This window comes from Typopeltis vanoorti, chromosome 16, assembly GCF_054136105.1.
Source record: "Typopeltis vanoorti isolate ZY-2024b chromosome 16, IOZ_Tvanoo_1.0, whole genome shotgun sequence".
NCBI classification, from domain to species: Eukaryota; Metazoa; Arthropoda; class Arachnida; order Uropygi; family Thelyphonidae; genus Typopeltis; species Typopeltis vanoorti.
The window spans coordinates 93,810,032-93,822,753 of record NC_143564.1 but is presented as its reverse complement, the minus strand read 5'-3'; the positions used below and the strand labels follow the sequence as shown (position 1 = coordinate 93,822,753).

Here is a 12,722-nt window from a genome sequence, read left to right as displayed (position 1 = left end):
AAACAGAAATGAAACTTAAGTTTTTTTGTGGTGAATAAGATAAGGTAACTTAGTTTCGTTTTTTTTTTTTTTTTTTTTTTTTCAGATAGTCATAATACAGACTGAGAACTACAATATCATGGCATCATCACAGCGGTTCAGTTTCTGCCAAACCTCAGGCACCTGTTGTGATAACAAAGCATTTGAGAAATAGGTTAAGGGCAACATCTGGAGTTTCACAAACAAGGTCGATTAAGAGTTCATTCGACAGTCTGAAGATATTTTTCTTTTTCTGAATGCCATCTTTAGCAATTGTGCATTTTACCTACAACGCTGTTCGATTTTTTTATATTTCCAATCCTTCCTTAGTACGTTTATCTTACTTAAGGAGAGTTTCGCTATCTTTACACCCCATATTTATAATATTACAAGTATTCATTTCGGAATTCCGCGCGGTTAGCCTAGTGGCTATGCTTGGGGAAGGAGTGTCCTAGGTTCGATTCCCGTCGACGACTAAAGGATCTTCCTCAGCCAGACCCAGAGGTGGTGATACCAAGATTGAGCAATGGAGAGTCATATTTATCTATACGAGTTGCCAAAAGGTGTCTCACCTTATTATTAAATTACTCTGGATTTAGAGAAAGATGATGGAAGTTTTTTTTGCACTTGGTTAGACTATAATAAATTTAGTTTAATCCTTTATCCAAGTGTAAGCAAACAAAGTTTGCGAATGAAAATATCTTCAGGACTGAGGTAAGGTGGTACAACACTAGGCAACTCGCAGCAAAGGTGGACCAAGCTCTCATCACTCCTTGTCTCAGTATCTCCCATAATGCAAAGCACATGTCCTTGCGGACATGCATAACTCTGGCTCACGCTGACGGGACCTCAATGGGTGGGGGTCCTTCCCTTGATGCATAGCGTTATGCAAGTCTGCAAGGAGATGTGCTTTGCATTATGGGAGATACTAAGACAAAGAGAAATGAGAGCTTGGCCCACTTTTGCCACGAGTTGCCAGTCCTGAAGATACTTCAGGCGCAAACTTTTGTTTGGTTACACTTGGATAAACAAACTAAATTTATTATAGTCTAACTAAGTGGAAAAAAACTTCCAACATAACTGTATATTATTAACATTCAGTCGTGTGTATGCAGGTTTAATGTACGATGAAATGATCGAATAACTAGAATGGGAGTCGGAATCAAAAGAAGTGTTTGGTGCAAAAATGGGCAAAAAAGGTCCGAAGAGAAAGATCACAATATAAATGGATTTGATGTATTTAAGAGAGCATAAGAAGATCAAAATATGAGGGATGATGAAATCAGAAATATTACAAATCATAGGAACTGGAAGAAAGGATTGATAGGAAACTGCTTTTGATTATTCATCGGATTGGAGTATCAAAAGGTCTGATACATCCCTTACGGTTATATAATCCAGTGGCAGTAATTGATATCCTATCTGAACGCTGTTAGATAATTTTTCAGAAACTCCTTTTCGCAATATTTATAACTCCGCTGGCCGAAACAAATACAGATGTTTGGATTTTGTCCATTCGTCCAACTAAATGCGTGTGTTGGTTTCCTCTTCTTCTGATGCTTAACGTTTCCCCCAAAAGGTGTCGTATAAGATCGACGTCGGCTAGTTTTAGTCATTGCAGTTCCTGTTTAATCAAACTATTATCGCACATACATGGTAACATGACGTAGTGCTATTATCTGATACTGAAATGGGTTGTTTTCGTATAACAATCATCATTCCAGAATGGCACTTTTCGTGAACTGATACAATGGATTATAGTTGAAACAAAGTGCATCATCTCCAATTTACATTGTGGCTGTCATCGCACTTAACAAATGGGACAATACACTACTAATCATTCTGCTGGCGGCTATCACACACACAGTTCTGGTGATTTGAAAGGCTCTATTGCAATTTCATGCCATATGCCACAGCTTTGTCTAATGCCAAACAGAGCATATACTGCGCTAAACACCTCCAGTCGTTGGGAATGATTTTTGTCTTGCGCGCTGTAGTCCTTTTATGGAAAACTCCTTTTCTTTACCGTAAACTTTGGTTTGTTATGCCTTAATAGAAGCAAAACGAGCAGATGAACACGCGCTATTTACAAACCAACACACTGGGCTTCACAGCATTCGTTGCTTTGGTTGTACATACCAAATATCAACAATCAATTCTATGGAAGCCGATGCTATTGATTTCAGAACGGGACATTCTGGTACCAAGCCGTATAGAAGGGGGGACACCGTGAACTCCTAATGGAGAAAATCCATTTAAACCAGGCGGGAGTGATTTCCCGCTTTTGTATCCAGTATTCTTCATTCATGTTTTCATCGATTTGTACGATTAAAAAAAAAAACTCAAGATCATCTGTCGCACTCTATTTATAGTTTTACATTTGTTCATTTATCTGGGAGAAAAGTTGTGAATTTATTTCGAACAGGCAATAAAAAATATTGGAATCAAAATGATAAAACGTAATTCGTGTTTTAACACTCGTGGAGCGTGGTGTTAAACAATTGCACACACTTCGTGATATTGATTACTTAATCAACATATGCATGCACTTGTGTTTCATAATCAGACTCAATATAGATGTTTAATAAACGATATATTTTCGTCAGGTCGAATTAATATCGAGGAATATTTGGCCCAAGACCGTACGAAGACTCCTATGACTAAGAAAAGTCAGAGAGGTCTTGTCTGAAATGCGTAATTTAACTAAATCCCTCAAATAATTAATTAAGCGAAGTATAAAGTTACCTATGATATTGAAACTTTTATTGTTTAAGCAGAAAATAATAAATTATTTGATTTGTTTGGCGTCAATTAATTTTTTTTCATTTTTCAAATTATTTTAAATTTTCCTTTAATTCCTTTATATGGAGAGAGAGAGAGAGAGAAAATTAATAAGATAACTTAACCTTTCAGCTCTTTTATTTCTCCGAGAGTAGGTCACACATTCTACCCGTAGCGTATTCGAAATCATTTAGTAGCCCGTCTCCATCTTCGTCATTATCGGAAGATTAATACGAACTACAGCATACGTAAAAAGATAAGTCATATGAGGATATGGCAGACAATTGTCACCATCTTCTCTTCCCAATCCTCACGCATTATTGTGTGGAATGGTATGTACTTTACAGGCGATTTTTCTGAGTTGCTAGAAAAAAATACTTGCGCTAAAGATGGACTAGATCTAGGATCGGCCTAAAAACAGTTCGGCTAGTCGATAACAAGATTAGAATCCTTATCGTCTTTCGATCTAGTAATATGAACATTCCCATGAGCCTACGCACAAATCTTATTAAGCTAACAAATTATCTGCTAACTCAGAGTTTTTAGTAGGAGAATTCACTCAGATCAGTTTTATGTCACCTTTACACCCACAATCAGAGAAATCAGTAAGATCAAGTTTCCTCACCATTTCTTCATATGTAATACAGACTCAAATAACACTTTTTTTTAACGATTCTTTTTCTGAGAACGTAATCTCAATGAAAGTGATGATGACATCACTTATCATGCAACTGTATTACTTTCTAGGAAGTTTCATAATATATTTCTTTTTATTCTGTTAGGCTATTTTAGATACTTCGACGCTAATGTTCTTTTCTTTGAAATACAAAAATAAGCAGCGCTAATGATATCAACTGACCATGCTTACGAAACTACAAAACATTATGTAAGGGGAAAAAAATGATCTAAGCGCCGTAATTTGTCTCCAAAAATACAAGACAGCATATCCAATGACGCCATATAAAATACATGTGGGTATACGCATGCACACCCACACACACGCACGAATCTTTGCACTCGAGCAGAAATACATCTCGTTTTCCGCAACGAAAAAAAATAAAATAAAACGCCTGTCAGAACCTATTTTATCTTCAACAGTATTTATTTAATAATTTCGACTATGGTCCTCTTCAAGTGTGCAAGAAGCACAACCATGAAACGTGAGATATCACTCTTGATCTGAGTTCTTTTTTATGTATTGCAATACCGAGGCAACTCATAATAAAAGTTTGTATTTTCATAAACACTCAGTCACTTTCAAATACAAACACTGCTTGCGCCTATTGTTTTTAAGACTAGATATCTATTATCCCTCTTGTAATAATAGATCAGTAAAAGTTTCACAAACACCGTTAAGATAAAGGTATTAGCTATGATAAAGATTTGTAAGACCGATAAAATATTCAGTTGTTGTACATCAACAGGCAAAATATCAATTTATAAATTTTGTTTACCAATAACACTTTCTTTTAAAAATAATCCTATATTTCCAAGACGTCGGAAAGGAAATTTTAGCTTCATCAAGATGATTAAGAATAGTTTTCCGAATCTTCTTTGTACGTTCTCTAACAACTGATAAAAATTTGTCATCCATGGCAGAAGCTACTCCACTTAGGAGAAGAATCATTATTCTTCCTGTTCATTCATTTCAAACATAGCCCCTCGCAATGGAAAACCCAAATAATTGATGACAGCTGCTAAAATTCACAAAAACAAAGTATAAATGACGTTAATTTGAAAAAAAAAAAAAAAAAAATCAATCACTTAAAGAATGCTATATTGTATCACTAGTGTTTGGAGAAGCAAAGGAAATACCTACAAAGATGTCTCTAAAAACTTTGTGAAGTCCTATAGAGACATGAAAATTCGAAATTAGTCGGCATATATTGAGATCTAGTTACGCCAAGCACGTTAAAATTACCTACAATTTATCTTTTTTTTATTAAGTCTGCAATAGAACTTCTCCATATACAAGTTTGGAAAACAAACACAATAAATAAACCATCATGTAATTATTATTTTTTTTTTTAAGTTTTATCGCATTTTAGCACATACTAGTAATGAATGTATCTCTCAGATACACGCGACCTACGCTGCAATTTTTTCGACCGCGACCTCCGCAGGGTTAAGGGAGAATTGGCTAATGTCAATATACAGTGGAATTAGTTTATTTGTTCACAATTACTTAAAACATACCGAATTAAATTAACAAGAGAAAAAAGTGCAGTTTGCTGGAATAGATCCTTCGATGAAGTTTGCTTGCTACTAGCATAAAATACGATTATAAAAATACACTTTTGACATAGTGTATGAAATGTGTAAAAAGGGAATACATTCTTTGTCAACTTTCGCATTCTGGGACTCCATAACTGACCTATGCATTTAAATTTAGCAGAAAACGAACCGGAGATATTAAGTGCCATTAATATCTGACCCTTCTTAATGAAAATGCTGATAAATAAATGACATCTAATTTTAGACTTACATATAGCATTTCGTACCATAAGTCATGCAAAGGCCGCTTTTCTAATGCAGAACTCCCCGCACAGCTGTTTCTCAAGCAGTTTTTTATAACGTACTTAAAGAAAAAAAAAACGATTACCATATGGGAGGAGGTTCTTATGAAAAGCAAGTATACGCTCAACCTCCTCTCTGACGTTACAGATCCCTTTAAACCTTGCACTACGAGCTGATATCAGTTTATCTTATGCCTGATAATATCTTAATATTACAGAAATATGTTTCCTTAACATTAAGTAGAAAGTACCAAATATGGTCATGTCTCCTGTTATCACAATGACGAAGTATAAACTTGACGAAGGATGTTTATTTTTTTGTCTTTCTTAGTGGCTTTCTTAGAAATTAGCAACTCTATAGTGTTTCGTGGCAAACATCGCGAACTGAAAAATTACTTTGCTGGATCGAGCTGTCACGTGGGTGACCTTGGATTTCCAACAATTAATGTTGATTTTAAGTGAAGTATCGCAGGCAACGCTATCAAGAACATCTGGTGATGAGTGCACCAGTCGCATCTCTCAAGACGCCAAATGTGGAACTTAATGGATAGCTTCGTGTAAAAACATTATTAAAAAAAAAAAAGTCCGATCTTCAAGTAACGTAAGTCATGGGCTGTGACAAGGTCTCATTCGAAACGCATTACACGCTACACTTAATGAGATCCAGATGAAATATTCAAGTAACATACAAGTGAATATAAAATGTAGTTAAATGCGCTTAACTTCCTCGCTCCAGAAAGATATAAAACACACGTGAGATACTGATTATCGTGGGATGAACTACATAAGGAGTAATTTCTTTTTGATTTCTTTGAATATCACGTCTTATATTCATATTGTTCCCTCTCTTTCCACTTTCTCCAGATATTTAAAATGTTTCTTGTAAGATAAAGAACCATACTCTCTTGGAAGATCACTGAAACAGGGAAACTGAACATAAGTATGAATACTACTAATGTATTTTCACTTTGTAAATAAATAGGAATTACTTTATTCATTTAAAAATGGCCCCACAAAACTATACATGTAGGAATGTTACGAGTGAAAGGGCAGATTACACCACTATCCTTCTGTGTTAGTGCGAGGCGTTAAAGTATTGATGTATCCATTATTAATAATGTCTAAAATGTCACCAAGTCTAAAGTAAATATTATAATCGGCCTTCCACTATGGAGATTCAAATCTCGCCAAGAGACTACAAATGCACAATATATACCTCAATAATGTACGCAATACTATAAATATGCTCAATGTTATTTTTATGAGTGGGTAAAAAACCGGTGTGCCCGGAGGAATATTAATCCCACAAGCAAAATTTTAACTGACTAACTTTTTTCTGAAAAAAATCAGTAAACTATTTATTAATATCACTGATTATACGTTTACATTAGTTAAAATGTGTAATTATGTAAGATTACATTTGTCTTTTAATTCGGCTCGCCGCTGCCGAGTTTTGCATTACACACCAAATTAAAGATCCGAATTCCCGTCTAATTTTATTTTATTTTTCTTGACAAGGACTACGCCTCTTTACGTAATACCACTAATGAAAAATTCTAATTTATATGCGACTCTACGACAGCAATTTGGACTTAAAACGAACTACTCAATCATTTATTTATTTTTCTCGTTGCATGCATATGGAAATGCATATTTAGTGCGTGACATTAAAAATTCCAAAAATCTAAACTAGGTCGTCGTAAATTTGTTTTTATTAATAAGTTATAAAATATTACAGTTACTGATGCGCTGATAACGCTGAAACGCTTCGCAATAGTATACACTGAGCCAGTTTTATTTATTATAAGTGTGAAGATAGGCGATCAAAGATAAGGGTATTTAGATTTTCCTAATATTTTATTCATTTGTTGAACAATGAAACAAAAGGTCCTAAACTTTCAAATGTTTTATTTTATTTTTATTTGCACTGGCGTATGATTATTAGACAATTATAAATATCTACAACATTAAATACAATTAAATAATTGTTACGTAATAGATTTTTTTATAATTTTCAAACAATGTTCCACTTGTTTCTCGCGATAAAGGTCACGCGTAGAAAGCGCATGAAGTTATTAACAATGCTGTGCATTTTGAAATAACTAGGATTTGCTCGCTTTTTTTTTAATGTGATTATTGTTATCTGCGCATTTGGATGCTCAGAGGAGAACAAATTTTCAGAGGGAGTTGCATCAACCTTTCATAGAAGCTCGAGGCGTTGGGGACAAAGCACAGAAGATAGAAATATTCACGCTGTTTTGCTCTTAAACTGGTTTTAAAGTCCCTAAGTATGAGTATTGACTTTTAGACCCCTCCATTTTTTCCTTTCGTCATGAGGTATTTTCTTCCTAACTCCGAATTTCTTTTGATAGCCATCTCACTCGTAACGTTCCTACATGTATACTTGTGTGGGGCCATTTTTAAATGACGAAAGAAAGTGATCTGCAGAACCAAATAGCGTAGAAAATTCTATCCAAGTCATTGTACGCTAAATATGTTTATTCTACCCTGTTATTTCATCGCCATTCTTCTGCGGACTTGCACATTAAGGTCTACGTATATGCGTTAAAACTTATAATATGGGCTGCAGTAGTTCTCGTGTAGCAACAGTTAAGTTTTCGCTGTATTATAAGAACAGTAAACGAAAAATGGTGGTATTTTTATGCAGATATGTTTATTATTCTGTAAACAATGTATTAGTGTTTAAATGCATAATCCACTTCGCTGCCATGAAATGAAATAATCGAAATAAAAAACATAATTATAGTAAATGATATTTTTATATGTACTTCAAATTCTATTTATATATTAATGCTTGCAAATAAAGGATTATTTAGAAGTTTCGTGGTGGCAGTAAGAATTTTAAGGTTAGATATTATCTGTATTATAACCATAATAAACTGCTAAAAGCAGTATATTATCTTTAGACAAACAGTATCGATTAGGCTTACCGCAACTATAAAATATAAGCTTTAGTCAAACAATGTTATTTTATAAATATTCTTTGATTACAACTTCTACATTCTTTTCACTGATACGGTATACAACAAGGAAATGTTATTTTATATAACTGTATCAGTGTAAAATATATTTATTTTTAGATTTTTCATTTTTATGCGACTCGCTCCTAAGAAAGAATGCAAATCTGTAGTTCATTAGTAACAGTGAGTGGATTGTTTTTTTATTACTTTTTATTTTTTAATGCATATCCGGAAATCCCTCTAGAGATCAAACACGAAACCTTTTTCAAGTCAGTCATAAATAATGACATTTATTTTTGCAAAAAAATGCCTGCTTGTATTAATTAGTGCCAATCCAACGCTATTTCTTTCAAATAATGGTTTTATTATGTTTACGCTAGAATTAAAATGCTAATTCACTACGTTACTCTTCTGTAGTGTTTAATTTCAAATTATTTAAATGTAGCAGAAAAACGTCTTTGGAAACTTGATTTATCCAATGATTGAATCTCATTATCCTATGGATTTCGTTTAATTTTAAAATAAATTTGTATTGTGTTATGTTAACTGACCGATGATTTTTCAGTTGTGTGAGCGTTTACCCTCAACCCAATGATTGATGCTACCTTACCAACCACTGGGTTGAGGGTAAACGCACGTCGAAACGGACGCCTTTCATCTGTATCAACCTACATTTAAAGTTTCGAGGCTCTTTTAAGCAAACTTCTAGAACAGAATGGTATCTTTTTTAAATGGAGAATATAATTTTGTTTTTGGGAATTAATCCATCGGAATTTATGAAAGCACAATATTCCATGTAGATAGGTTTTATATCAGCGTTTTCCTATTGTTCGTCACGTCAGCATTTGCGACTGAAGACAATTAAAATTAACGGTGCTCCTCAACGATGTTTGGAGACCGCAACCCACGTTAGCGTGTATCTATGGTAGCTGGCTTTTGTGCATTTACAAGGTCAATAGGATATCATACGGGGAGGAAGAGTGGGGGGAGGGGTACTAATTTTTCCGTCAAGAACGGAGGAAACACTTTCACGCCTTCGATCTTTCTCATTACCCTGATCCCGGACACCTTCCCCAACCTTTCAGGGATAATCATTATGATCAGCAGGGGTAACGGAACCGTTTTAGTAACATTAATTAACCAATGAAAACCCGGAATTGCATAGCGAATATATATGTAAAAGATATCGGAGACTTACTAAAATAATCACACTAAAAAAGTAAATCATTTTTAGAATGTCCAATATTTGCATATTCAATTTTCTTGACAATGACAAATGCCGTTTTTACTGATAATTAAAAATAATTAAGATGAAAATATAAAAAAAAAAGAGATCAGAAAGAAAGATAACTTACCTCTGATGACGTCACATAATGGTTGACTTCCGTGTATATAACATATAATTCTTCCATAAGACATAGTTGAGATATTTTAAACTAACGTCGGTCCTTATCTTTTGTATTATTCTCAATTTATTTTGATTGCAATCTTATAAGTCAGAAGTAAATATTTTACAAAACGTCTTACGTTCGATAACAAGTGTTCTGTCTCCGATTTCTATGTAGAAGCAAGGAAGTATAAACACTTTGGCGAAGTCGATACATGCATTACGAAGATATTTTGCCAGAGAAAGTCTTAGGGGAAAGATGACATATTAAACCTGACATCAGTGAAGCGAATGAAATCAGACTGCAGTTAGAATTGGAAACCAAACCAGTAGACTTAATATCTCTAAACTAAACACCGTGAACAACGAAGACACCAAGAAACTTTGGTAAAATTGTCATATGAATGCGTTTAAATTACACTCTCGATACAAGCATGTCTCAGCGCTTACATCTATTGCTTCAATGTTTATCTGATGAAAATTTGAAATCAATTTGAACGTGGACAGGCGTATTATGGCAACCCATCTGTTACGTCACAATCAAACTTATTAGAACTGTGACGCAGTTTCTATAACATGGCATGAATAGCAGTTTGTAAATGTAATTTGCAAACAGACTGTGAAACAGCTGCCACCGTAACAAAAGGTTCTCCAATAAATAGGGGAATCTAACCCTATGTCAATTGCAGCCTTGTTCTGATGTAATAATTTCTGAATGTAGCTGCTGATAGACGACGGCACAGGGAGGGGATACATCGACATCAATTAAATTTGGCTTTCAAGATACGGAAAGATATATTAACTGACAAGGACGAATGCTCTATTTAAGTTAGATCCTATTGCCAGTTTTGGGGATGAAAAAAGAAAGATGCCAGTACTGTTTCCTTCTTCAAAACTGTATTTATTGCGTTAAAAGTTAATTTTTTTTCTGTCTCTTGTGCGTAACTTCCCACCGCTGAAAGAATATAAATCTACAATTTAATTCATTCATCTTTTTTAATTCATAAGAATATTTTTGTACAATGATTTCAAGCAACACAGCGCATCTGACGACTATAATGAGCACTTCCCTAATAAAGATGAAACAAACGGACTACTTGTATACATAAACGAAACCTTTTGTTGCTATGGAAACCCTGAAACCAACAAAAGTATTTTATGCAGAGAAAGAATAGGTACCGAAAGATTTTTTATGACGTAACAATGTCATACTTCAATGCTCAAAAGCTATTCTCTAGTTTTGAAGTTCCAGTCAGGTCTAGAAAACATGTGACTATTTGTCAGGTATGAATCAACATAAAAAACTTATCATAAAGGAATCGCAATGAAATATAGAAAATAAAACATGATTAGTTCTTGAGTGCATATACTACCGTCTGTCCTAATGTCTTTTTAACTGCCGAAGTAACGAAGGCTATAAAGTGAGTGCATTTATGTGTGTTAATCGTATATAATCTCCTGGTCGGTTTGCTTCTTTTACGAGAATGACTGCTCTGTTGGTGCAAATAGTGGTATCGTAGCATGGGGATTGTTCTCGTGGGCATCACTAGGTCCTCTAATCCTCAGTGAACACGCCTTGATCGCTACTTCTTGCATACGGATTTTTTTTTTTTTTTTTGGTCCAGGTATTGCCTTACATGGTGATAACGCAGCCCAACAGATCTGCACTCTCCCACCAACAACGGCTTGTTCATAAGGCTCGCATTGTACAATCATAATTAGAAGAGCATATCCTAGTATTCTATGCTTCACTGATCGCTTAATTTTCGTGACTTGGATCTCACCGAACATCTGTGGGATCATGCGGAACGCAACATCCTCCGATTGACGCCAGTGCCTCGCTCGCTGAGTGAGGCACTGGCGTCAATTTCTGTATCGGATTCGAACAAAGGAGGTCCAAAACGCTACACGGTAGTTATTCATAATGTTTTGGCCCATGAGTGCATGTCTGAAGGTTAATATGCCAAAATACAAAAGAACGGAAGCTTTTTTTTGTGTGAAATAAATATTTATGATATCCATTCTCAAGGTATGAAGAATATCCTTTTGACTAGTGTGATATTTTTCTGCATTCTCTGCATTCTGCATTCTTTCACATTCGAATTGGATCCTCGTTATAACCATTATATTTATGATATTATAATATTCTTGAGAAGATAAGAAAAAACGTTTGTCTTTGAATGCTGATACATTTATCTGATATTTTATTCAATAATGATAGAGATTGAAAACAATATGACCACTGCTTCGATTCAAGGAAGTCAACTCTCCATTTACGTAACAAATAACTTTTTAACAATTAATTTTTTTTTAACAAAGAATCGTAAGCACATTGTTGAGCTATAAAATTGTGTTAGAAATGTAATTGTAAAGAACTTAAATTTTTGGACAGTGAAAAATATTTTTAATTGACTTTTCATAAAAAGAGCCAATTAGAATATTAAACTGCAACAGATAATGTAAAATAAATACGATCCATGATTTATTGCAGGTGAAATCTTCATTAGTCAATTGGAATGCGCTGATTATGAAATGATAATCCTAAATAAAAACTGAAGTTTACTCCATCTGCGATTTTAATTAATTTAGTAATTTATCATAATAATATTTGTTTCGGAGTTCACTCTTTTCTAAGCCTTTCGCGTACCAGTGTTCTTCTCGCCATCAATTACTCAAGTACTTGCTGCAACTAATGTATCTCGATAAAGATTCCAATAAAGAAAAACACGTGATAAATGACTTAGCAACATTGTACACTTTCATTAACGCCTAGGCTTATGGTCGATCTTATTAAACTTTGCCAATGATCTCTTCTGAGCTAAGGGATGATAGAAGAAATGCTGGTATGTTATTAAAAGAAAAGTTTATATATATCTTGAGATAAACAGAAAAAAACGATTCTGGCATTATACTTCAGTGTACTTAACATGAAGATATAACATTTGAATTATTAAATTCACTGTGGCTCGAAAAAAAAATTATTAATTTCACTGATGATCAGCGATGTATTTGATTCCGCTCAGCACTAAATGCTTAATT

General features: G+C 34.2%; 1 protein-coding gene across 1 annotated transcript in view; it reads right to left on the bottom strand.

Annotated features, from left to right (window-relative positions):
• Positions 1–9,783, bottom strand: part of LOC150098186 (lachesin-like) — a 426,324-nt gene extending 416,541 nt beyond the window's left edge. The window contains exon 1 of the mRNA XM_090406556.1: positions 9,652–9,783. Within this exon, the coding sequence (XP_090262682.1) occupies positions 9,652–9,715 (64 nt within the window). The 5' untranslated portion in view covers positions 9,716–9,783. The remainder of the gene's footprint in view (positions 1–9,651) is intronic.
• Positions 9,784–12,722: the final 2,939 nt, after the last annotated feature.